The sequence below is a fragment of the Oncorhynchus keta genome, chromosome 17, assembly GCF_023373465.1.
Source record: "Oncorhynchus keta strain PuntledgeMale-10-30-2019 chromosome 17, Oket_V2, whole genome shotgun sequence".
Lineage (NCBI taxonomy): Eukaryota > Metazoa > Chordata > Actinopteri > Salmoniformes > Salmonidae > Oncorhynchus > Oncorhynchus keta.
In genome coordinates this window covers 43,261,781-43,288,079 of record NC_068437.1, presented here as the reverse complement: position 1 = coordinate 43,288,079, position 26,299 = coordinate 43,261,781, and the positions used below count along the sequence as shown (strand labels likewise).

The 26,299-nt window shown below is 41.1% G+C and overlaps 3 protein-coding genes across 5 annotated transcripts in view; 1 reads left to right on the top strand and 2 right to left on the bottom strand.

The window, feature by feature from the left end:
• Positions 1 to 119, bottom strand: part of LOC118395879 (fatty acyl-CoA reductase 1-like) — a 57,179-nt gene extending 57,060 nt beyond the window's left edge. The window contains exon 1 of the mRNA XM_035789905.2: positions 2 to 119. The gene's annotated coding sequence lies outside the window, so the exon portion shown is untranslated. The remainder of the gene's footprint in view (position 1) is intronic.
• Positions 120 to 3,579: 3,460 nt separating this feature from the next.
• dkk3b (dickkopf WNT signaling pathway inhibitor 3b) lies at positions 3,580 to 11,840 on the bottom strand. Of its 2 annotated transcripts, none has more exons than XM_035789904.2 (7): positions 11,545 to 11,840; positions 11,023 to 11,109; positions 10,765 to 10,842; positions 8,181 to 8,273; positions 7,659 to 7,803; positions 6,278 to 6,428; positions 3,580 to 3,818 (listed from the first exon to the last, which is right to left on the bottom strand). In XM_035789904.2, exons 1-7 carry the CDS (start codon positions 11,767 to 11,769, stop codon positions 3,794 to 3,796), a joined length of 804 nt encoding a protein of 267 aa, XP_035645797.1. In that variant the 5' UTR covers positions 11,770 to 11,840; the 3' UTR covers positions 3,580 to 3,793. The 2 variants fall into 2 exon arrangements, with proteins under 2 accessions (XP_035645797.1, XP_035645796.1); XM_035789903.2 differs by having other exon boundaries at positions 11,023 to 11,148; positions 11,545 to 11,838.
• An 8,285-nt stretch (positions 11,841 to 20,125) lies between these two features.
• mical2b (microtubule associated monooxygenase, calponin and LIM domain containing 2b) overlaps positions 20,126 to 26,299 on the top strand; it is a 99,441-nt gene continuing 93,267 nt past the window's right edge. For both annotated transcript variants that reach the window (XM_052466111.1, XM_052466110.1), the window contains exon 1: positions 20,126 to 20,323. The gene's annotated coding sequence lies outside the window, so the exon portion shown is untranslated. The remainder of the gene's footprint in view (positions 20,324 to 26,299) is intronic.

Below are 26,299 nucleotides of genomic sequence, written 5' to 3'. Positions count from 1 at the left end.
CCTGCAATTTCGAGGGGGCTGAGTTTTCCTGCGTTAAATCAGAAGTATCTGCCGGTTGTAAGTGCCGCAACAGCTCAATTTTTGCGGGATGAGAGAACGGGCGTATTCATTAGGGAAACGGTTTATGATTTAAGAAGCAAACAGAGCAAAACGAGAGTTTCTATTGGACACATTCAGTTAAATCCCTCCCCGTTTCGTTCCATTAGCTTACGTTTAAGAAACGTTTTGTAACAGAATTGCCTTAATGAATAGGCCCCAGGAAATGTGACGGGTTGCTGGTTGCCAGATATGTGACGTCAGCATCCACCAAACGAGTCCACATTGTTGTATTTCACTGTTAGCAACTGCTTTATGGAAATTCATTTTATATATATATATACTATATACTATATATACTATATACTATATATATATGTACTTTATATATATATAAAGTATAGTTTAATTCATGATCAAAAATACGTCTGAGGTTTCATTCCCATATCAGTCAATTCAATCAAAAATATTTTACTTGATACCAACAGAGAAAGCATTTACATTGCAGCACAAAATTAGAGCATAAGCCTGCAATAGAATGGACGTGACCGTAATAAGTGTTGCAATTATTATTATTATTCAACACAGGCAGCCCAGTTCTGGGGTGCATTCAGTTTGATTGAACGTTTGCTACTTTGCGTAACGGTTAGTACTGAACGACACGTTTCCCAAAAACGTTACTGAACAGACTGAGTGAGGTATGTCTACTCCGTTTGGTGGGTGTGGCTTGAAGCAATGAGTGATCCATTTGAAAAGGGAGCAGTGCATTTAACTGGTCGTTCAGAACAGCACCGTTGTTTTCAGTTGTTGAGTCAATTAGAACATGCCCATTTCAAGCTTATCCTTCTAAAATATAAGAAGTTATTTCAGGAAATATTAAGGCAAGTTAGCTGGCTAATTGTATGATCATGCTCTGTAGTAAACCAATTAGAATTGAGCTGCCTGTGTAAACACAGCCTTAGAAAATCCAGGTCGAGAGCCACGCAGAATGGGCTGGGATTTTACCATTAGGTCCACATGCAGTTTGTCCTGATGTGGTAAAAGGTTGATTTTTCCTGATGTCCCACAGCTGTGTGTAATCTGTCTATAATCTGTTATGCAGTGAAAAAGCCAAGTTTTGCCATGACTTCACCCACCCCAGGTTTTAGGCTCACTAACCCACTGGAGTACTGACATATCCAGCCTAAATTGTAGGCTGCTGCCCACTAGAACATCACAAGGCAAAAAAAGACTGCAGTAGATTCCAAAAATGTATATATATTTTTTAAACTAGGCAAGTCCGTTATGAACAAATTCTTATTTTACAATGATGGCCTACCAGGGAACTGTCGGTTAACTGCCTTGTTCAGAACAACAGATTTTTACCTTGTCAGCATGGGGATTCAATCCAGCAACCTTTCGATAACTAGCCCAACACTCTAACCACCAGACTACCTGCAAAGACTGTAGCAGAGGGTTTTTGGGATGCTTTTTAAATCACATAACACATAACTTAGTCACATAACATTGATAAAAAGGATCTGTTACTCATTTTAGGTTTGTACAAATATGTCACAGATATGAAGGCCTGTTTTTTTTTTTACTTCTGTTTTTTTTAAATTGCACTGAACAAAAATATAAAAAAGATTTTCCATATTTTTTCATTTTGATTTACAGGAGCAATTAGGGTTTTCAATTAGTCGGCTCATGGATTCGAACCAGCAACCTTGCAGTTCCTTGCCCAACACGCAAAACCAATAAGCTACCTGAGTTGCAATTCATATAAAGAAATCAGTCAATTGAAATACATTTATTAGGCCCAAATCTATGGATTTCACAATTGGGCACACATACCTTTAAAAAAAAAAGTAGGGGCCTGGATCAGAAAATCAGTCAGTATCTGGTGTGACCCCCATTTGCCTCATGCAGTGCGACATCTCCTTTGCATATAGTTGATCAGGCTGTCGATTGTGAACTTTGGAATGTTGTCACACTCCTCTTCAAATTGCTGTGCGAAGTTGCTGGATATTGGTGGGAACTGGAGCACGCCGTTGTGCACGTCAATCCAGAGCATCTCAAACATGCTCAATGGGTGACATGTCAGGTGAGTGTGCAGGCCATAGAAATACACAATTTCAGGAATTCTGTACAGATCCTTTCGACATGGGGCTGTGCATAATCATGCTGAAACATGAGATGATGGTGGTGGTTGAATGGGACGACAATGGGCCTCAGGAGCTCGTCACGGTATCTCTGTGCATTCACGACGCCCTCCACGCTGTCTGCCACCTGCCCGGTACAATTGAATCCGGGATTTATCCGTGAAGAGCAGAATTCTTCAGCATGCCAGTGGCAAAGGTGAGCATTTGGCCACTGTAGTCAGTTACGATGCCTTACTGCAGTCAGGTCAAGACCCTGGTGAGGATGAGCACGCAGATAAGTTTCGCTGATGTTTTCTGACAGTTTGTGCAGACATTCTTTGGTTGTTTCATCAGCAGTCCGGGTGGCTGGTCTCAGACGATCCCTCAGGTGAATGAGCCGGATCTGGGCTGGCGTGGTTATACATGGTCTACGGTTGGGATACAGGTTGGACGTACTGCCAAATTGTGTAAAACGACATTGGAGGCTGCTTATGGTAGAGAAATTAACATCCAATTATCAGGCAACAGCTCTGGTGGACATTCCTGAAGACAGCATGCCAATTGCACCTTCCCTTAAAACCTGAGACGTTAGAAAGGAGAAACGCTCCCTAACAGGGATCTAAACAACTTGACTCTCCTTCCTGTGTTAAAGTAATGGTAATGATTTTGCTTTGCTTATTTGAGCGGTTCTTGCCATAATATGTACTTGGTCTTTTACCAAATAGGGCTCTTCTGTATACCACCCCAACCTTGTCACAACACCATTGTCTCAAACACATTAAGAAGGAAAGAAATTCCACAAATGAACTTAAGGCACACCTGTTAATTGAAATGCATTCCATGTGACTATATCATGAAGCTGGTTGAAAGAATGCTCAAAGGGTGCAAAGCTGTCAAGGCAAAGGGTGGCTACTTTGAAGAATATCAGATATTTTGATTTGTATAACACTTTTGGTTGCTACATGAGTCCATGTGTTATGTCATAGTTTTGATGTATTCACTCTTATTATACAATGTAGAAAATAGTAAGAAGGAACAACCATTGACTGAGTAGGTGTCCTAACATTTGACTGGTACTGTCTATTACAGCCCTGATCATACTTTAAACTGAAATTGGGTAGAAGTTTCAATTAGCACCAGAATGTGACCCTTCCCAATGTGTCCTATGACTTGCATGTATGTGTGCAATGCAACTGTTAAACCAGATTAACCTACATACAGAGTCAACAGAATGTTGTATTTCTACCTCAAGCATCACTGTCTGAGTCACAACTAAAGAACAGAGAGGATTCAACATAAAACAGGACATCAGATGCGTGTATAATGCTGCCATCTAGTGTGTGTACATATACATATATATACATATATATATATAAATAATAGCACTTCCCTGTAATCTCAATAGTAATAGCTGGAGAGTAAATACAAGAAAAATGTTTATTTATTCAAATTACATCATGAGTGCTTTGCTTGGTTAGTTGATGTGGTTGATCTGTCAGCCCCATTTTCATCTGGTTCGGCCATTGTCTGTCTAACAATGCCAGACCGATACTAGAGCCCAGTCAGAAGTTTCCAGAAAACACACAACCATGTCTCATCTAAAGGAATTAGTTCTCTTCACTGTATCTGATGGGCACCTAGTTCACACACAGGGATCCGCGTCTGAAAAAATAAAAATAAATAACAAGTTAGTAAAACCCATAGACATTTCAATATGGCTCCCGAGTGGCACAGTGGTCTAAGGCACTGCGTCTCAGTGCAAGAGGCATTACTACAGTTCCTGGTTCCATTCCAGGCTGTATCACATTCGGGCATGATTGGGAGTCCCATAGGGTGGCACACAATTGGCCCAGTGTCGTCTGGGTTTGGCCGGGGTAGGCCGTCATTGTAAATAAGAAAATAAGAATTTAAATAAGAATGTTCTTAACCGACTTGCCTAGTTTGATATAACACATCACGTAAATACGTTTGCTGAAATTCATGTAATGCCTTACAATATTAAATTGTAAAATAGATGGCTATGACATTAGTCAACGTTGATTCTAATTTGGCTTTGAAATTACTTTTTATGTATTGATCATTGGAGAAATATTTTTGGGCCACCAAGCCAAAACTTTGGCAGTGATAATTTGATCTGTCATAGTGAGTAAAAAAAACATTTTATTTCACCAAATTAGCACGTTCAACTTCATAAAACATTTTTTCTCCCCATCTCAAGTTGTAAAACAAAAACTAGTGCCTCCAGCTTATTTAAATAATGAAAACAAATTGCCTGAGATCACTAGGCTGTTTTTATTATTATTTAACTTTTAATCTATATATTTTTTTATTTTACCCCACTTTTCCAATCTTGTCTCATAACTGCAAATCCCTAAAGGGCTCGGGAGAGGCAAAAATTTAGTTATGCCTCCTCCTAAACATGACCCGCCTAACCGCACTCCTAAACAAGGTAGCCAGCCGCACCAATGTGTTGGAAAAAACACTGTTCAACTGGCAGTCGAGGTCAGCCTGCAGGCACCCAGCCGGCCACAAGGAGTTGCTCGGGCGCGATGAGCTAAGTAAAGCTCCCCGGCCAAACTCTCCCCTAACCCGGACGACACTGGGCCAATTGTGTGACATAGCCCGGGAATGAACCTGGGTCTGTAGTAACGCCTCTAGCACTGCGATGCAGTGCCTTAGTTGCCTCCCGAGTGGTGCAGTGGTCTATTTAAACGACAATATAGTACCAGTCAAAAGTTGACACACCTACTCATTCAAGGATTTTTCCTTTATTTTTACTATTTTCTTCAATGTAGAATAATAGTGAAGATATCAAAACCATTAAAATAAACAGATATGGAATCATGTAGTTACAAGAAAAAAAAAGTTAAACAAATCGATACTTTTTATATTTGAGATTCTTCGAAGCAACCACCCTTTGCCTTGACAGCTTTGCAAACTTGTGGATTGTGGAGGCCAGGTCATCTGATGCAGCTCTCCATCCTTCTTGGTCAAATAGCCCTGACACAGCCTGGAGGTGCGTGTTGGGTCATTGTCCAGTTGTAATACAAATGATAGTGGGACTAAGCGCAAACCAGATGGGATGGCGTGTCGCTGCAGAATGCTGGGGTAGCCATGCTGGTTAAGTGTGTCTTGAATTCTAAATAAATCACTGACAGTGTCACCAGCAAAGCACCTCCACACCTTCATGCTTCATAGTGGGAACCACACATGCGAAGATCATCCTTTCACCTACTCAGTGTCTAGCAAAGACACAGCGGTTGGAACCAAAAATCTCAAATTTGAACTCAGACGAAAGGACAGATTTCCACTGGTATAATGTTCATTTCTTGCGTTTCTTGGCCCAAGCAAGTCACTTCTTTTTGATCCTTTAGTAGTGGTTTCTTTGTAGCAATTTGACCATGGAAGGCCTGATTTACGCAGTCTCCTCTGAACAGCTGATGTTGAGATTTGTCTGTTACTTGAACTCTGAAGCATTTATTTGGGCTGCAATCGGAGGTGCAGTTAACTCTAATGAACTTATCCTCTGCAGCAGAGCTAACTCTGGGTCTTCCTTTCCTATGGCGGTCCTCATGAGAGCCAGTTTCTTCATAGTGCTTTCAAAGTTCTTCGAAATTTTCAACATTGACTGATCTTCACGTCTTAAAGTACAAGGCACACCTGTTAATTGAAACGCATTCCAGGTGACTACCTCGTGAAGCTGGTTGAGAGAATGCCTAGAGTGTACAAAGCTGTCATCAAAGCAAAGGGTGGCTACTTGAAGAATCTGTAATCTATTTTGATTTGTTTAACACTTTTTTGGTTACTACATGATTCCATATGTGTTATTTCATTGTGTTGATGTATTCACTATTCTACAATGTAGAAAATAGTAAAAATAAGAGAACTCCTGGAATGAGTAGGTGCGTCCAAACTCCAAATTTCCGAAACATTTAACATATTTTGTGATATGTTTTACATATGTTGGAATGTATTTAAAATGTTTTAAATATATAACATGCATCCTAAATAATGTGGTAAAAATATATTTGCAATTGTTTTTCTTTTTTTTGTATGGGAAAACCTGACAGACCCATCTGCAACAATCACAGCTGTTTTATGAAGATTAGAGATGCTCTCACCCATGGGGTTGGCAGTGGAGTCCACCAGCACAGAGGCAGTATTCCCTCGGCCCCTCCACGTCCCAGGACAGCATGTCCATCAGCAAGTTAGGGTGGCTGTTGCACACTTCACCCTTATCCGGCCTGGGCTGGCACACTGGGAAGAGCAGCTCTGCAACCACCATGAGAAGGACAGAGAGAGAGAGAGGTGGGGAAGCAGAGGAGATGAGGATCGTAAGAGGGGGACAAGGGTTGAAGAAAGCATAATAGACAAGGAAGGGGAATGCATGAACCTCATAGGAAAGAATGAAGTGGATACAGGCTGGGCTCTAATTTGCAACAGTATTGGTCACACATGCTCCTAAATATTTAGCTGTGCTGTGCAGTGCACCTGGAATGCTGATTTGGTAGCCTAGAAAAATATTCATCCAGATAAGATATTAAATGACAAAATGTGTCGTTGGAAGCAAGCAAAGTTGTTACATTTGTGTTTCACGTCTGTCTCATACAAATAAGCGACATAAGAGGCCGCTAAGGGTCCCGTGGCCACTAGGGGACCCCCTCCCAATTATTATTATTACAAATATGGTAGTGCATCAGCAGTTTTACTTGTGTTACGTCAGTCACTCAATTAGCCCTTGTCAGCTACATATTTTAGATTGCTAGGTCTAACCAGCTATCTAAAAATGTTAGCTGACATGGGCTAATTAACAACCAGGCACCCAGGGCACTTGCACAGGTGGTCTGACCTGCAGGGGGCCCCCATTCAGTTTGTTAGTCACCCAGATATATGAACATGGCATTAAGTCAAGGCAAAAGGTGTGGAACTGTAAGAAAATGTATTTTCTCTACTGCCAGGACAACTCATCACATGAAAAAAAATGGCTACCTCTCTGTTTAGCGGAGAGCCAACAACTGACCACTTACGCAATGTGGACATTTACGCTCATTCTTCAAAATAAAGGCCTGAAACTACATCTAAAGACTGTAGACACCTTAGGGAAGCCACAGTAAAAAGGAATCTGGTTGATATCCCTTTCAATGGGCAATAGGGATGCATAGGAACACAGGGGTTTCAAAATAAGATAAGACTTTTCTCAGGATTTCGCCTGGCATATCAGTTCTGTTATACTCAAACAATATTTTGACAGTTTTGGAAACTTTAGTGTTTTCTATCCTAAGCTGTCAATTATATGCATATTCTAGCATCTGGTCCTGAGAAATAGGCCGTTTACTTTGGGAACGTTATTTTTCCAAACATAAAAATAGTGCCCCCTAGTTTCAAGAGGTTTAGAATCATGGGTTCAGGGGAGAAGGAGGACCAGTAGGTAACAAAATACTTTAACACAAACAATACCTTGAACAGTTAATTCAATAGATAGGTTTGTGTTTGACCATATACCTTTGAGAACGGCACAGCAGTGTTTTGGCTTACAGTCACTCTGGTACTGACAGATGCTGCCTGCATTGCCCTTGGTGGCATTCTTAGTGCACTGTCCCCACACACACATCTGGTCTGAACAACACTCTTCATCCTTTGTGCAGGTCTAAAATAAAAAATAAAAAACACATTAGTAATGGTCATAGTTTTTGTGATTGGAACAAGCTGGGAATCAGAGACATAATCTAGACCAGGGATGGCCAGCAGACCAATTGGAGTGTATTGATGTGGGTACGCAGACCCACAAGCCACTGCTGACCCTCATTAGTAGTTCTGATTTTTTGTGGCCCCCACCCCCATCAAAGATGCCCATCCCTGATCTAGAACTTCACAAGATCTGGAATATCAGAAGTACACAACTAACTTGGGTTCATTGCATTTGTTTACATCCCTTTCGTTTCCATTTCTCAACTCAATGTAAGGCTGAATTTTGACTCAGGATTGGGATGAAAATAAAATTTTAATCCCCCAAAAAAGACTCACCATATCAACATCTTTGCAGGGGAGGCACTTGGAGCTTACTATCTCATATAGGCAGTAACTGTTCTTACCACAATCTTCATCAAGCATGCATTCCTGGTAAGAGAAATCACATTCAGACAGGACCAACCAGCATCCACGTAACACACCATCCAACCCCCCTCCCACACAGGTACACCTATATTCCCTGTTTTATTAACCTGTCCAATTTCCACAACATTTGTTTTCACACATGCTTTGCTCATTAAGGGATGTGCATAGACATTTACATTGAGTACAGATGGATTGGATGGCTAAAAATCAAGAAATTCCAGTTAAATGGTGTTCTTGTTACAGACTGAACACTGGCCCTCCATCGGCCTGAGGAAACAGCTTCTGCCAAAAATCAGTCATCTAAACCTCGTGATTAACTTTATCTCTTCATGCTATGTGGAGTCGGAGAAACTCAGCAGGCTTACAAAAACAACATACTTTGTCAGAGAGCTCCCAAAGTCTGTCAACTTTGAGCACTTGGCTCCTGAGAAAGGAGACCTGACGGGTCTGTGGATATGCCTAACACGGTCTTCTCCCACACCTAGCAACATGAGAATACAGCATTTCACTACACAAACAGTACCCGATTCACTTGCCATGAATAAACCTGAACCCTTTATTGTTTCATAACATTGGCTGTGTGTGGTGTGCGCCATCATTACCTAATTATTTCCATTGTGGGAAGTCAAGATGTGAGCATACACAGTGTATTATGATGTGTGTTTTTGTTTCAATCTCTTTTACACTCCATTCAACCACAAAGACATGTACTGTATCAAATAACAGGCAGGATCAAACACACATCCCCGCCTTCAATCTCCATGGCAGCCTGAACTAGTCTAGACAGATGTGGGTTGTGTCACTAACAGCAGTCTGGCAACCATCAACAGTAAGAATTTCCTTCACCCGCGTACCACTCAAATCCATCTCAGCCAACCCCTTAGCTCACATGAAGTAACAATACATATCTAGGATATAGCTTCTTGCTTTATAATGTTCTTATTTCTTGTGTGTTTTTGTTCTACCTTCTGTAATTATTTTGTGATTATTACTGCATTGTTGAGTTTGGAGTTTGCAATGAAGGCATTTCACTGTACTTGTGCACGTGACATTAAAACATAAGAAATATCTCTGCAAAAGCTTCAGTAAAAAAAATGCTTCCCAGTTCACCAGACGGGATAACTCAGTGTTGGGGGACTGGAGGAGACACTGGGGAAGACATGCTGCTCACCAACCCTAATACCCTGTAATTCTGTTGATAAAGCACAGCTGTTTAGGCATCATACTGTGCATAGGGCTGCTCTTCATTTTTCCCAAAGCAGAACATTTTCCCCTCACTAAATATTTAACCAACCGCATCTCTGTGGAGCAGCCCACACAGCAGCAAAATTAAGTAGACACAAGTTTCAAAAAAAGTAAAATGACCCAAGTGCAAGTCATTTGAGGTTTCCAACGGGCTGTTTCCATGCATTTTTTTATGTCTATTAATTCAACCACATTCTGTAATGATGCCAAGAAAGGCAAAAGATCAAAACACTGCCATAAAATCTCCAATGGTGAAACAGCCTGTGGAATAATGGCTTAATATTGGTGTACTCATGTTTTTTTAAAGTGTAAAGTAAATGGCCACCTCTTTAAAATACACTATGATCTCATTCATTATAAAAGACAGACAATCTATTCACAAAGTTGTAAAGTGTTCCTGCAGTAGCTGAGAAATGACTTGGAAAAGAACACTGGTTTGAAACTGGGGCAACAGGATACATTGTCTCAAAAACAAACTGTACCCAGTTCCCTCCTTCCTTGCATAATGAGCTGTTCGATGAGGAAAAGGTTAAATAACAAAAGAGCAGAGAAAATAGGCAATGGTAGAACATCTGGGTTTAAGTTATTCAACAGGCTTCACCTTGGATAGAAAGGCGTCTCTAGGCTCTCTAGTACTCATTTGTTTTAGAGGAATAGCAATTGACTTAATTATTGTCTTGATGCTCCACCTCAATAAACTTACTTAGCTATATCACATAGTATCCAAACAATACATATCATCAGGTTTGGGATCAATTGCACTTCAATTCCAGCATATTCAGGAGATAATATGCACCAATTTGTAAGTCGCTCTGGATAAGAGCGTCTGCTAAATGACTTAAATGTAATGTAAATGTAAAACTTTGATAACTTTGACCTAAAAATTCCCAGAGATAATATTGAAACATCTAAGGTTTTAATTACCATACACGTCCTCTAGCGTGGGGACGAGGTTATGGAGTGTGAGAGAGAGATCACATCTGTGTAGTCATCAGTGACTAACTCGGTTTCTTCAACTGTCATACCCTGCTATGGTCTCACCTCATTCCATCTGGCTATTATTCAACATATATAAACATCCTTGTCTGAATAGAATAACTGTCATGGGATTGTTCTGATGATCAGTACCCAGCTGTTTGCAGACTTGGAAGCTGAAACACCTCTTACCTCAAACTGGTTTGCATTAAACTCCTTGCGATCCTTTTTTCAGCACCTAACAAATCAAAAAATATATATAATACAAACTCACATGATCAACTTCGTTCCATTGGCCATTGATCTCGATATGGGTCTGGAAGTGAGTCCTCCCTGTTCTGTTGTCCATTTCCTAGAAGAGAAACCAGATACTTCCCTTGTCAGAAAACCTAAACATTTAATGTCAAAATAACCAACCATTGTTGTCTGATCTCCCTCTACAATATAAAACATCCAGATAAAATGTACATGTTGATGACTTGTGACATGCATCCACACAATCATTACCTCACCCTGTTTGTAGTGCACCTACCTTGTCAATCCTCTCCGCCATGTAAACAGTGTGGTTCCTGTTGTCCCTATATGTACTGGTCTCATTGTGGTAGTTTGGAAGCAAATCCTGTATATTAAGCAATGATTTGGCACTCTCATTGACCATCTGAGAAAAAGTGATAAACATTCAAATTGTGAGCGCATCTTGTTTGTTCCACAGTTCATATCTCTGGTTCTATGATAGACCATGCAACATACAATTTAAATCCTTTCATTTATTAAATAGCACTTAAAGTACAATACAGACATACAGTACATTAATATTTACCAACAACTGATGTGTGGGGGGGGGGGACAGTAGACTACAATGAAAGCAGGCTACAGGCTATTAATCAGGTATAATAAAAACACACAGCCTGGCTCTATCCATGGCCACAACGTCAAACGTTTCCCTGGAATTAAAAACGTATTGTAAATAGTCTGCTATTAAAAATAAAGGATAGTTGTAAATAGTCTATTGAATTACAGTGTATTATTACATATAGCTGAATGGAACATTTACCTGATCCACAGCCTCCTCCAGTACGTGCTGCGTGTCCTCCATCAACATCTCCACCTCTCGGAACATTTCGTTTAGAGTCGCATGACCTCCATTCAAATGGTCCTCGAAACTAACACCAGTTATCGAGATGTCCGGGATGGTCTTCGGGCTCGAGATTCCATTCACTAAACACAAACAAAAAGTAAGCGCTGCAACCTGCATCACCCTCGTGGTGGGACCAGACATACTTGTACCAACAGCATGCAAAGACGCTGACTCACACAAAGCACAGCTGTTTTATTTGGAAACTCGAAAGGGAAAAAAGAAACCGGAAAAAGAATCATGGTATTTTTAACGGGATCTATGGTAAGTATAAAGCCAAAGTTTTGGGATCCAGAATGTATTGTATTATCTAAATGGTTATTGGGATTCTGAGGATTCTGATTCTATTGTTGCTGCTGCTATTGATGGTGATGATAATTAAAAATGTCCCTTAATCAGCACATTTTCTTACCTTAAGTATATTGTCTTTGGATGTTACATGTTTTAACACTAGAATTGACCTATTATTTTGTTCACACTATCACCATACATTCATTATAGGCCCTAGGACAACTATTATGGATTTATATGCTTAAAACACAATAGCATATCACTGGCTAAGTAAATATACATTTTGGAATAAGCACATTTCTCATATAAAAAAAAAAAAAAAACTTTATTTATGTGGCATGAAATGCATAGCGTGAAGTTGACAGAGTTGTCTAATGCTGTGCCGGAAGCGTGACCATATATAGAAAGTATATATGGCGGATTTGCAATAGCACTGTTTGTCCTGTAGATGGGTATGTAGGTCTAATCCTTTTTTCAGACGCATGTAGTCCAGGGACATACGATCAGTCTATGATTCCGTGGGAAAATTCAACGAAAACAACACTTTTTTTACACAATCAATTGATCTTTGATAGATATTTTATTATTTATTTTTACAATATGTTTCCATATTTCAAATGTATGGGATCCATAACTCACTTGTAGGTACTCACAGAGGCCCCTAGGGCCATTGGCCCCCTCTTGAAATGTGCTTATCATACATAGCTCATTGATCATATCTAGATTCACTTTGCTGTGTGGCTGCTTTGTCAAACAGAAGCTTTAATATGTTACTCCTCGAACACACTGACAGTGTCATTGCATTTTGGTACACCAGAAGTACATGAATTTCCAATGGAACGCTACATTTACCTTGCACCATTGCGTTGCAGTGAGTTCTCTGTGGTGCATGTGTTGGATTTATCAAACGTATGCATCAAACTGTATGTGTAGACGGCTTGACAGAAATGGTAGCAGAAGATGAATGTTAAACTTTTGTTGCACACATATCCAGATGGTGCTGCGTACCATTTTGTGCAATGACGCTGTAGCTGTGATCAAGACATTTACAAAATAGCCTCCAACACTCTACTCAGCAAACTGTATGTAGTCTATCACAGTGCCATCCGTTTTATCACCAAAGCCCCATATACTACCCATGATTGTGTGAGAAGGAGAAGTTGATATGTCTCTGGAACTCAAGCCCTCCAAGTGGACAGCTGTCACTGGGCAATAAACCATCATGCAATGTGGAGGAGTGCCCAGCCCTCTTTGAGTGTGTGTTTGTGTTATGTCTTTCCTAATCTCTCATGGGCAGACAAGTAAACATAAATGGTACCGTAGATTTAAGCAATAAGGCAGGAGTGGGTGTGGTATATGGCCAATATACCACGGCTAAGGACTGTTCATATGCACGACAGGGCTGTGTCCAACGCAGAGTGAAATATACCACAAACCCCTGAGGTACGTTATTGCTATTATAAACTGGTTACCAATGTAATTAGAGCAGTAAAAATAAATGTTTTGTCGTACCCGTGGTATAGGGTTTGATGTACCAAGGCTAACAGCCAATCAGCCTTCAGGGCTCAAACCACCCAGTTTATAACTGTCTTTATACTATGGACACTGATAGCTAACTAGCAGAAATAGTTCCGGTGCTTGGATTTTTCATCCGGACAAATCATGATTTCAAACATAGCCGCGGGAAGTAGGGGTGGTGAGGGTGCTGCAGCACCCCATGAAAAATCTGAATTTAAAAAATGTATTTATAACAACAACAAAATATTCACAATAGTAGTACACTGGGCATTTTCTAGTATTAGCATACCAATATAGACCGATATACTGTAGATGTATGTAGCACAAGCAAAACAAATGTATGCATCTTTGCTTTGACAAAAAAAAGTAGTTATACTGTATAATTAAGTATCTTGCAGGATTAAATATTTGGAATTGTAAGAGTTGTTGCTCTGTCCCTTTCTCTGCCATTGTCATTCTAATGGGATCCAGAAAAAAACAAACCCGGTCCTCAAACATTTACAGTACCAGCCAAAAGTTTGGACACAAGGGTTTTTCTTTATTTTACTATTTTCTACATTGTAGAATAATAGTGAAGACATCAAAATGATTAAATAACATGTATGGAATCATGTACTGTAGTAACCAAAAAGGTGTGAAACAAATGAAAATATGTTTTGTATTTTAGATTCTTCATAGTAGCCACCCTTTGCACACTCTTGGCATTCTCTCAAACAGCTTCACATGGAATGCATTTCCAATGGTCTTGAAGGAGTTCCCACATATGCTGAGCACTTGTTGGCTGGTTTTCCTTCACTCTGCGGTCCAACTCATCCCAAACCATCTCAATTGGGTTGAGGTCAGGTGATTGTGGAGGCCAGGTCATCTGATGCAGCACTCCATCACTCTCCTTCTTGGTGAAATAGCCCTTACACAGCCTAGAGATGTACAGTGAGGGAAAAAAGTATTTGATCCCCTGCTGATTTTGTACGTTTGCCCACTGACAGAGAAATGATCAGTCTATAATTGTAATGGTAGGTTTATTTGAACAGTGAGAGACAGAATAACAACAAAAATATCCAGAAAAACGCATGTCAGAAATCCTATAAATTGATTTGCATTTTAATGAGGGAAATAAGTATTTGACCCCCTCTCAATCAGAAAGATTTCTGGCTCCCAGTCTTTTATACAGGTAACGAGCTGAGATTAGGAGCACACCCTTAAAGGGAGTGCTCCTAATCTCAGTTTGTTACTTGTATAAAAGACACCTGTCCACAGAAGCAATCAGATTTGAAACTCTCCACCATGGCCAAGACCAAAGACCTCTCCAAGGATGTCAGGGACAAGATTGTAGACCTACCCAAGGCTGGAATGGGCTACAAGACTATCGCCAAGCAGCTTGGTGAGAAGGTGACAACAGTTGGTGTGATTATTCGCAAATGGAAGAAACAGAAAAGAACTGTCAATCTCCCTGGGCCTGGGGCTCCATGCAATATCTCACCTCGTGGAGTGGCAATTATCATGAGAACGGTGAGGAATCAGCCCAGAACTACACGGGAGGATCTTGTCAATGATCTCAAGGCAGCTGGGACCATAGTCACCAAGAAAACAATTGATAACACATTACGCCGTGAAGGACTGAAATCCTGCAGCGCACGCAATGTCCCCCTGCTCAAGAAAGTACATATACATGCCCATCTGAATGATTCAGAGGACAACTGGGTGAAAGTGTTGTGGTCAGATGAGACCAAAATGGAGCTCTTTGGCAACAACGCAACTCGTCGTGTTTGGAGGTGGAGGAATGCTGCCTATGACCCCAAGATACCATCCCCACCGTCAAACATGGAGGTGGAAACATTATGCATTGGAGGTGTTTTTCTGCTAAGGGGACAGGACAACTTCACCCCATCAAAGGGACGATGGACGGGGCCATGTACCGTCAAATCTTGGGTGAGAACCTCCTTCCCTTGGCCAGGGCATTGAAAATGGGTCGTGGATGGGTATTCCAGCATGACAATGACCCAAAACACACGGCCAAGGCAACAAAGGACTGGCTCAAGAAAAAGTACTTTAAGGTCCTGGAGTGGCCTAGCCAGTCTCCAGACCTTAATCCCATAGAAAATCTGTGGAGGGAGCTGAAGGTTCGAGTTGCTAAACATCAGCCTCGAAACCTTAATGACTTGGAGAAGATTTGCAAAGAGGAGTGGGACAAAATCCCTCCTGAGATGTGTGCAAACCTGGTGGCCAACTACAAGAAACATCTGACCTCTGTGATTTCCAACAAGAGTTTTGCCACCAAGTACTAAGTCATGTTTTGCAGAGAGGTCAAATACTTATTTTCTTCATTAAAATGCAAATCAATTTATAACATTTTTGACATACATTTTTCTGGATTTTTGTCGTTGTTATTCTGTCTCGCACTGTTCAAATAAACCTACCATTAAAATTATAGACTGATCATTTCTTTGTCAGTGGGCAAATGTACAAAATCAGCAGGGGATCAAATACTTTTTTCCCTCACTGTATTTTGGCTTATTGTCGAATCAAATCAAATTGTATTTGTCACATACACATGGTTAGCAGATGTTAATGCGAGTGTAGCGAAATGCTTGTGCTTCTAGTTCCGATAATGCAGTAATAACCAACGAATAATCTAACATAACAATTCCACAACCACTACCTAATACACACACAAGTGTAAAGGGATAAAGAATATGTACATAAAGATATATGAATGAGTGATGGTACAGAACGGCATAGGCAAAATGCAGTAGATGGTATCGAGTACAGTATATACACATACATGTGAGATGAATAATGTAGGGTATGTAAACATTATATTAGTGATACATTTTTATATCAATTTCTATGCATTTCCATTATTAAAGTGGCTGGAGTTGAGTCAGTATGTTGGCAGCAGCCACTCAATGTTAGTGGCGGCTGTTTAACAGTCTGATGGCCTTGAGATAGAAGCTGTTTTTCAGTCTCTCTGTCCCTGCTTTGATGCACCTGTACTGACCTCGCCTTCTGGATGATAGCGGGGTGAACAGGCAGTGGCTCGGGTGGTTGTTGTCCTTGATGATCTTTATGGCCTTCCTGTGACATCGGGTGGTGTAGGTGTCCTGGAGGGCAGGTAGTTTGCCCCTGGTGATGCGTTGTGCAGACCTCACTACCCTCTAGAGAGCCTTACGGTTGTGGGCGGAGCAGTTGCCGTACCAGGCGGTGATACAGCCCGACAGGATGCTCTCGATTGTGCATCTGTAGAAGTTTGTGAGTGCTTGAGAGACTAGTTAAGGAAACCACATATCCTGAGGCTGCATTCATTATAGCTGGGGAAAAACAAATGATCGTCCAACTAAGCACAAACCAGATGGGATGGCATATCACTGCAGAATGCTGTGGTAGCCATGCTTGTTAAGGGTGCCTTGAATTCTAAATAAATCACAGACAGTATCCCCAGCAAAGCACCCCCACACCATCTCACCTCCTGTGGGAACTACACATGCGGAGATCATTATGTTGCGGTCCTCATGAGAGACAGTTTCATCATAGCGCTTGATGATTTTTGCGACTGCACTTGAAGAAACTTTCAAATTTCTTGAAATTATCCGGATTGACTGACCTTCATGTCTTAAAGTAATGATGGGCTGTCATTTCTCTTTGCTTATTTGAGCTGTTCTTGCAATAATATGGACTTAGTTCTTTTACCAAATAGGGATCTCTTCTGTATACCACCCCAACCTTGTTACAACACGATTGACTCAAATGCATTAAGAATAAAATAAAATCAACAAATTAACTTTTAAGAAGGCACATCTGTTAATTGAAATGCATTCCAGGTGACTACCTCATGAAGCTGGTTTGAGAGAATGCCTATAGTGTGCAAAGCTGTCATCAAGGCAAAGGATGGCAACTTTGAAGAATCTCAAATATATTTAGATTTGTTTTTTGGTTACACTTTTTTGGTTACTACATGATTCCATATGTGCTATTTCATTGTTTTGATGTATTCACTATTATTCTACAATGTAGAAAATAGTAAGAAGAAAGAAAAACCCTTGAATGAGTAGGTGTCCAAACTTTTGACTGGTACTGTATATTCCAGCTCTGATCATACTGAAAACTGAAATTGGGTAGAAGTTTCAATTAGCACCAGAATATGTGACCATTCCCAATGGCAATGTGTCCTATGACCACATATTCTGATATTTCACCCACACCTGTTGCTGACAGGTGTACAAAATTGAGCATACTGCCATGCAATCTCCATAGCCAAAAATTGGCAGTAGAATGTTTTTTGGAGCTCAGTGACATTCAGTGTGACACTGTCATAGGATGCCACCTTTCCAACAAGTCAGTTCGTCAAATTTATGCCCTGCTAGAGCTGTTATTGCGAAATGGAAACGTCTAGGAGCAATAACAGCTCAGCTGCTAAGTGGTAGTTCACACAAACTCACAGAACAGGACCGCTGAGGTGTGTAGCACATAAAAATAATCTGTCCTCACTACCGAGTCCTAATCTGACTCTGGATGCAACGTCAGCACAAAAACTGTTCATCTGGAGCTTCATGAAATGGGTTTCCATGGCCGAGCAAACACACACAAGCCTAAGATCACCATGCTTAATGCCAAGCGTCGGCTGGAGTGGTGTAAAGCTCAACACCATTGGACTCTTGAGCAGTGGAAACGTGTTCTCTGGAGTGATAAATCACGCTTCACCATCTGGCAGTCAAGACGGACACATCTTGGTTTGGCAGATACCAGGAGAATGCTACCTACTCCGATGCATAGTGCCAACGGTAAAGTTTGGTATGGAAGGAATAATGGTCTGGGGCTGTTTTCCATGGTGTGCTAGGCACCTTAGTTCCAGTGAAGGGAAATCTTAACGCTACAGCATGCAATGACATTCTAGACGATTCTATGCTTCCAACTTTGTGGCAACAGTTGGAGAAGGCCCTTTCCTGTTTCAGCATGACAATGCCCCCATGCATAAAGCGAGGTCCATACAGAAAGGGTTTGTTGAGATCGGTTTGGAAGAACTTGACTGGCCTGCACAGAGACCTGACCTCAACCCCATCGAACACCTTTGGGATGAATTGGACCGCCGACTGCGAGCCAGGTCTAATCGCTCAACATCATTTCCCAATATTCTTGTGGCTGAATAGAAGCAAGTCCCTGCAGAAATGTTCAAACATCTATTGGAAAGCCTTCCCAGAAGAGTGGAGGCTGTTATAACAGCAAAGGGGGATCAACTCCTAATTAATGCTCAAGATTTTGGAAAGAGATGTTCAACATGGCAGTGTTGCCATTATTTATTTTAAAAAATCTTTACAATGCCAAAATAAACATGGCTCCAACCCCCGTATCACACACTCACAAACTGAAATCATGTGTTCATTCTACAATCAATTACTGAGCGGGAGACTCAAATATCGCATTATTTTGTATATAGGCAAACATGCAGTTGCTTCCTGTTCCAGTCATGTCTTTGGTCACATTCTTGTGGGGTGGATCCTACAAAAACGCCCTAATGATTAGTTGACAATAGAGCCTTCCACGATGCAGGCAGGATGAAGTTGGCGAAGAGCAACTGCAGAAACTTGCAGTCAAAACTACATGACCTTTGGTCATATGATTTCTTTAAACATCATGCAGTCAGACATGTAGACACAAGGTGGATAAGTAAAAAATCCAACACACTTTATTAAAAGGCATTGGTCACCAATTTTTTTATCTTTTTTAATTGAACCTTTATTTAACTAGGCAAGTCAGTAAATAACAAATTCTTATTTACAATGACGGCCTCACCTGACGACGCTGGGACAATTGTGCACCGCCCTATGGGACTCCCAATCACGCCCGGATGTGATGCCTTGAGCATCTGTTGGGGGTGTTCCCCTGCGCAGACGTTGCATGCATCAACCAATGGTTGCGTGCCATGTCATCTACTGTGCTACCATTTAGACAAAAGTTAACTTTTAAGAATTTTAGCAATTGCGTAAACTGTGTAAAAATAAAACAGTTTGTGTCCCTTGGCAATTCTACAGTCTATATTGGAAAAAGTTGCTGACAGTTGGTCCCAGGACTCGTCTGGCAATAATACTGCGTTCACAACCAAGTGGGATGGTGTAAATTACCAGTTGTGAAGTCGTAAATAGCAGTTGGAGGCATTCAGGCATTCGTTGAGAAACAAAGATTGGCTAATGGCCAACAAGCTGCATCAACGATAAACTAAATATGCAGCTATCATGCTTGTAAACAAAGTATAGTGTTAAAAAACATGTTAATACATAGCTTTTTATAAATAGTGTTTTGTTGTTACATTCAACTTCCGAAATGCCGTTATCGAGGTAATTTCAATACTAGGTTACGTTAGAGGTCAGCATGTCAGAGAAGTCGTAGCTCAGTGATGATTGACGAGTTTCACACTCGTAATTATGAGTTGGAAGGGCGGTCAAGTAGATTTTACCCAGTCGTATGTAGACCGTCATTGTAAATAAGAATTTGTTCTTAACTGACTTGCCTAGTTAAATACAGGTTAAATAAAATCTTTTTTTTTTTTAATTCGGTAAATACCACCTTCCCATTTGGTTTAATTTATGCATTCATTTACGCTTGCGTTTTCCCCAAGTACAGATTCCCATTGGACGCTATTCCACTGAAGTACCGCCTTTTAAAGATTTGTTGGGCATTACCAAATAGTCATTGGGCATTATCTACAGCTCCCATTTGAAGGCTACAACTTGAGTACATTTCAGTAGTCAACAGACTGAGCTAGAAGTTGGATACCTTGTTGTTAATTGCTCGGTGGACATTTGTAACGCCTGGAGGAAAGTGTTTTCTGGATAAAGCAAGGCGTCTTTATTGGCACAGCTGTCATTTTAAAGTTAGTTTCAATTCACACACAGATGTAAGTGCCTGACAGCTTCTTTCTCATTTCAGCGTGAATGTAGACTACCTCTGTCCGAATAACTGGAATGTTATCTAAAATTCCGTTGTAATTCTGGTGATCTTTTAACACTAAACAAATTGCCTGTATATTCTATTCCATTTTTAGCTCGTATTATTTCTGTTCAACGTGTGCCACTAAAATATTTATACATTTATTTAAGAGATACTATCGGGTTCTGAATACGGTATAATCGTGTTTGGTTACACCGTCCAATTTGAAAAACATCATGCTCCATATTTTACAACCCTGCACTGTTGGAAAGTCAAGTGTGTTTATATGGTACATATCAGATTATTTGAGACAATTTAACGATTCAAAAAGCCTTTTAGTCATCAATTTGCTTTTAAAAACGTATTCAACAGGCTGTAGAAATTAATGTACGCAATTATCAAGTTGTTCACGCTGTAACCAAGGCTGTCTGTCTTGAGGGCTGACTTTGGCTCTGTCTGATTTAAATACTAGTATATGATTGTTAGGGAAATGGTGGTAATTGGCCTACCTCCCATCAACAGATCAGAGGTGAGTGGAGCAGGTGCCTCTGGTCCTGTGACCTGTCATAGAATTCAGATGGATTAAACAAACTACACCTGAACTCAGTCAGAAAGAAGTTAGTGACTTTGTCCCTTTCAGGTCATTATGAGCCGTTAGTGTTCATTCATGTGAATGCACATTTTGCAAGGGTGTTCAATTTGGGTGAGGGTTCAGTTCAGCAATGTACAGGTAACTGCCAAAATAAACACCAACTTAGTGTCTTAATAGGGCCTGGGCCACCACGAGCCAGAACCGCTTCAATGCACCTTGGCATAGATTCTACAAGTGTCTGGAACTCTATTGGTGGGATGTGTTACCTTTTTCTTCCAAGCTAAACTCCATAATTTGATGTTTTGTTGATGTGGTGGAAAACGATGTCTCGGGTGCCACTCCTGAATCTCCCATATGTTTTCAATTGGGTTGAGATCTGGTAACTGAGATGTCCTTGGCATATGCTTTACATAATTTATCATGCTCATCAAACCATTCAGTGACCACTCGTGCCCTGTGGATGGAGGAATTGGCATCCTATGGGGGCATTGCCATGGTAGCCAAAATGATGGCCTGCCCAAAATGTTTGTACATGATCAAATTTTATTTGTCACATACACATGGTTAGCAATGTTAATGCGAGTGTAGCGAAATGCTTGTGCTTCTAGTTCTGACAATGCAGTAATAACCAACAAGTAATCTAACCTAACAATTCACAACAACTACCTTATACACACAAGTGTAAAGGGATCAAGAATATGTACATAAGGATATATGAATGAGTGATGATACAGAACGGCATAGGCAAGATGCAGTAGATGGTATAGAGTACAGTATTTACATATAAGGGTATGTAAACATATTAAGTGGCATTGTTTAAAGTGGCTAGTGATACATCAATTTTTCCCATATTAAAGTGTCTAGAGATGAGTCAGTATGTTGGTAGCAGCCACTCAATATTAGTGATGGCTGTTTAACAGTCTGATGGCCTTGAGATAGAAGCTGTTTTTGTCTCTTGGTCCCTGCTTTGATGCACCTGTACTGACCTCGCCTTCTGGATGATAGCTGGGTGAACAGGCAGTGGCTCGGGTGGTTGTTGTCCTTGATGATCTTTATGACCTTCCTGTGTCATTGGGTGGTGTAGGTGAACTGTAGGGCAGGTAGTTTGCCCCCGGTGATGCGTTGTGCAGACCTCACTATCCTCTGGAGAGCCTTATGGTTGTTGGTGGAGCAGTTGCCGTACCAGGCGGTGATACAGCCCGACAGGATGGGATGCTCTCGATTGCGCATCTGTAAAAGTTTGAGTGCTTTTGGTGACAAGCCAAATTTCTTCAGCCTCCTGAGGTTGAAGAGGCGCTGTTGCGCCTTCTTCACCACGCTGTCTGTGTGGGTGGACCAATTAATTTTGTCCGTGATGTGTACGCCAAGGAACTTAGAACTTACTACCCTCTCCACTACTGTCCCGTCGATGTGGATAGGGGGGTGCTCCCTCTGCTCTTTCCTGAAGTCCACGATAATAATCATCTCCTTTGTTTTGTTGACATTTAGCGTGAGGTTATTTTCCTGACACCACACTCCGAGGGCCCTCGCCTCCTCCCTGTAGGCCGTCTCGTCGTTGTTGGTAATCAAGCCTATCACTGTAGTGTTGTCTGCAAACTTGATGATTGAGTTGGAGGTGTGCATGGCCACGCAGTCGTGGGTGAACTGGGAGTACAGGAGAGGGCTCAGAACGCACCCTTGTGGGGGGCCCCAGTGTTGAGGATCAGTGGGGTGGAGATGTTGTTACCTACCCTCACCACCTGGGGGCGGTCCATCAGGAAGTCCAGGTATTCCTCTTGTCCAGATGGGTTAGGGCATTGTGGTTGCGATTGCGTTGTCTGTGGACTTATTGGGGCGATAAGCAAATTGGAGTGGGTCTAGGGTGTCGGGTAGGGTGGCGATGATATGGTCCTTGACTAGTCTCTCAAAGCACTTCATGATGACTGAATTGAGTGCTACGGGGCGGTAGTCGTTTAGCTCAGTTACCTTAGCTTTCTTGGGAACAGGAACAATGGTGGCCCTCTTGAAGCATGTGGGAACAGCAGACTGGGATAAAGATTGATTGAATATGTCCGTAAACACACCAGCCAGCTGGTCTGCGCATGGTCTGAGGACGCGGCTGGGGATGCCGTCTGGGCCTGCAGCCTTGCGAGGGTTAACACGTTCAAATTTCTTACTCACGCTGGCTGCAGTGAAGGAGAGTCCGCAGGTTTTGGTAGCGGGCCGTGTCAATGGCACTGTATTGTCCTCAAAGCGAGCAATGAAGTTGTTTAGTCTGTCTGGGAGCAAGACATCCTGGTCCTCGACGGGGCTGGTTTTCTTTTTGTAATCTATGATTTGACTGTAGACTCTGCCACATACCTCTTGTGTCTGAGCCATTGAATTGCGACTCTACTTTGTCTCTATACTGACGCTTAGCTTGTTTGATTGCCTTGCAGAGACAATAGCTACACTGTTTGTATTCGGTCATGTTTCCGGTCACCTTGCCCTGGTTAAAAGCAGTGGTTCGCTCTTTCAGTTTTCCGCGAATGCTGCCATCAATCCACGGTTTCTGGTTTGGGAATGTTTTAATAGTTGCTGTGAGTACGACATCGCCAATGCACTTGCTAATTTACTCGCTCACCATAAGCCTGATCGGATGTTAAGCTCAGGAATTACACCTGTGTGGAAACACTTGCTTTCAATGTACTTTGTATCGCTCATCTACGCAAGTGTTCCCATTATTTTGTAAAATATCTGTATATTGGTCTTGTCAGAACTGAAAAGCCCCTTTCAAAACATGCGTTCTGTAAACGACCACTAGAAAAACAATTGGCACGAGGAGCTTAAAGGTGCCATATGCAGAAATGGCTGTCAATTCCTGGATGCTAAAATTTGGCTAGTTTGACAAAACAAGCAATGAGAACATTTCTTTAACCAAAAATATTGTATTTTCAGTTGTTTGAAGCTGGTGAACAAAAGCATAGAAATTAAACAGATCTACCACTTAGACTTGCTTTCAATGTGAATGACATCTGTAAATCACATTTCTATGTGAATTTGGTGGGTTGCGTATTGCAGCTTTAAGTATGAGTGAAAGGTCGTTAGACAAATCCCTACCAAATGGTTATTTTCCTCAGACTATTACCAACTTAAAGATGTGTTGATACATCTTTGCACTACTTATTCATTTTATAGAGGCTAGAATTGAAAGTGTGAAACATTATATGAATGTATTTGTCACATTTGGTTTAAGATTTCCTGGGAACATGGCTGTTTTTTAAAAACCCTGGCTCTGGCTGCACCAATATGCCCCATGTTTACCAAGTCCCTGGCTGTCGTTCCTGTCAACGTGACTTTAATCCTAAACCCTCTCAATGGCCAAAGCATTTTTCTATAAGGACCTCAATCCCATTGTTATGGTTGTGACGTTAATCTTTTAGCTTTTGATGTGAGCTTTTCATCTCGCCCTTGTTGCCCATGTAAAAAACAGTTACCCAAGCTCTGTCACTACTAGAGTAAGTCAGACTTATAAGGTCTGGGCCTGCATATCAGCCCAGAGGCAGGACAAAAATACATCAGGAGCTCGTGGTGTCACTCACGAACCGGATGGGTTTCCGTCAGATGATTTGAGGCCAATCTATTCTCTGTGAAGTTTGACTGAGACAGAAGCATGTGAGCGGTAGACAGACTTCCTTTTATACTATTATCACTGTGATTGCTTGTGTTTTTATTGGGTGACTTTTGTAGGATTGTATTTTACAAAGCACTTCATTATGTTCTTATTACTCCAGATATGATTGGCTTCCACCCTGAGCCTATTCCCTTATCTACCTGTTTATTGACACCTGAGCTTGCAGTCTCGGTCAGGTTCTCAGTCAGTTTACACTTCTGTTACTTTGGTCTATCATTGGTATGTGTGAATACACTGCAGAGCTCTTTGATGCAGTTTTAATAATGCAATAGATCTACCGTTGAGGTAATTGATGTTTGTTGAAATATGTATATATTGTGGTGTGTTGACGGTACAGTGATGGTAAAGTTTTGGCATGTGGTCAAGTAGAAAAGGAAATATAAGGAATAACTGGGCAAATGCCAAAGTTGGTAACCGAATAATACTGAGGTATATTCTACTGTCATTCTGTTACAGAACTTTGCATCTGCACAGTTTTTCCAGTAAATGTTTTTATTTAATTTACTGTGTAAATTGTTCAAAGTAGTCATTGTGCATAGTTGTATGGTTTATTAAATTTTGATAGATTTTCCCCATTTAAGAAAAAAATCTGAGTCTCAGCCTAATTTCGTTACTGTGGAATTGCCATTATCTGAAAGCAAGAATTCCTTCCTGGATGTCTTTGCACTGTGCAGTAATTACCAGTATAATTGGTCCTTCTCTACCAGCCCTCGCACTATTTCTTCCCTCACATATTTCATTTTCCACCCTAGAGGTTGGTAGTGGTCTTAAGCACCTGTTAACGCTTTGCCTTATTACATGAATGTGTGTCTATTACAGTAAAAGTAAATTTTATACTTGAGCCGAAAATGTGGTTGGAGGCTTCGTATGGAAGGTGTGATGCAATTGCGACGCTCTCGAGGGCAAATTGAGCTCCGCACTGCTCAAACTTTGTAAAAATGCGGAGGACTAAGTGTAGCTCTGCATTGACATGTTTCGTTGACTGTAGGCGGGGGCGGAAGGTACTATATAAACTCACTTCCTTCACAACAGCTCAGTGAAGTATAAATGCCTTGACTTCTGCAGAGGCCATATCGCAGTAAGTGCTGTATGGCCACTGCAGATGTGGTATTGACCATGTCGTCTTTAAGCCAAGGGAATAGCAAGTATGTGATTGCTGGATCGCTAGTTTATAGCTTATCCTACCAAGGATGGGTGTGGGTGTTTATCTGGTTTGATGTGCATAGATCTGGTCTCTTGATTGTACTCCAGAGATGTCATTACGGCCTGTGTGGTAATGGCATGACCTACATACCCCCGGTCATTAAGGCTAACATATGAAACCGTCCATTGGGCAGACAGACTGGAGTTCATGTCAAGTAGGACGTTTTATATGATGTGGAATCTGTAGTAAATGCTAATAAACTAGGAGTATGACTATATTGAATCTAAGTTTGAATGTTATTTGACTTTATAGATATGACTGGAATGCTCTTTTTCAAGTTAGCTTATGTCCCTTTCCTGACTGGAGGAAAGGAACAACTAACCTGACTAATATAATTATATTTCATAAAGGGCATTCTCTGTTTGTTCTTTCTCCATTACAAATTATCCTGTCTATCCTGCAGCAGGTCCATATTTCATATCTCTGACATTCCTCCAGGGGATGTTTCCTGCCTGGGCGGAAACTGAGTGTGCTGGAGTTACTTAGCATCATATTA

Bases quoted from the DNA above. Each gene is read 5' to 3' on its own strand.
- dkk3b (XM_035789903.2), bottom strand. From the start codon at position 11,769: ATGTCTGGTCCCACCACGAGGGTGATGCAGGTTGCAGCGCTTACTTTT. The intron at 11,149-11,544 runs GTAAATGTTCCA...ACTTTTTCTCAG, and splicing joins TGGAGGAGGCTGTGGATCAG to ATGGTCAATGAGAGTGCCAA. The intron at 8,274-10,764 runs GTGAGTTTGTAT...TTCTCTTACCAG, and splicing joins AATGGAACGAAGTTGATCAT to GAATGCATGCTTGATGAAGA.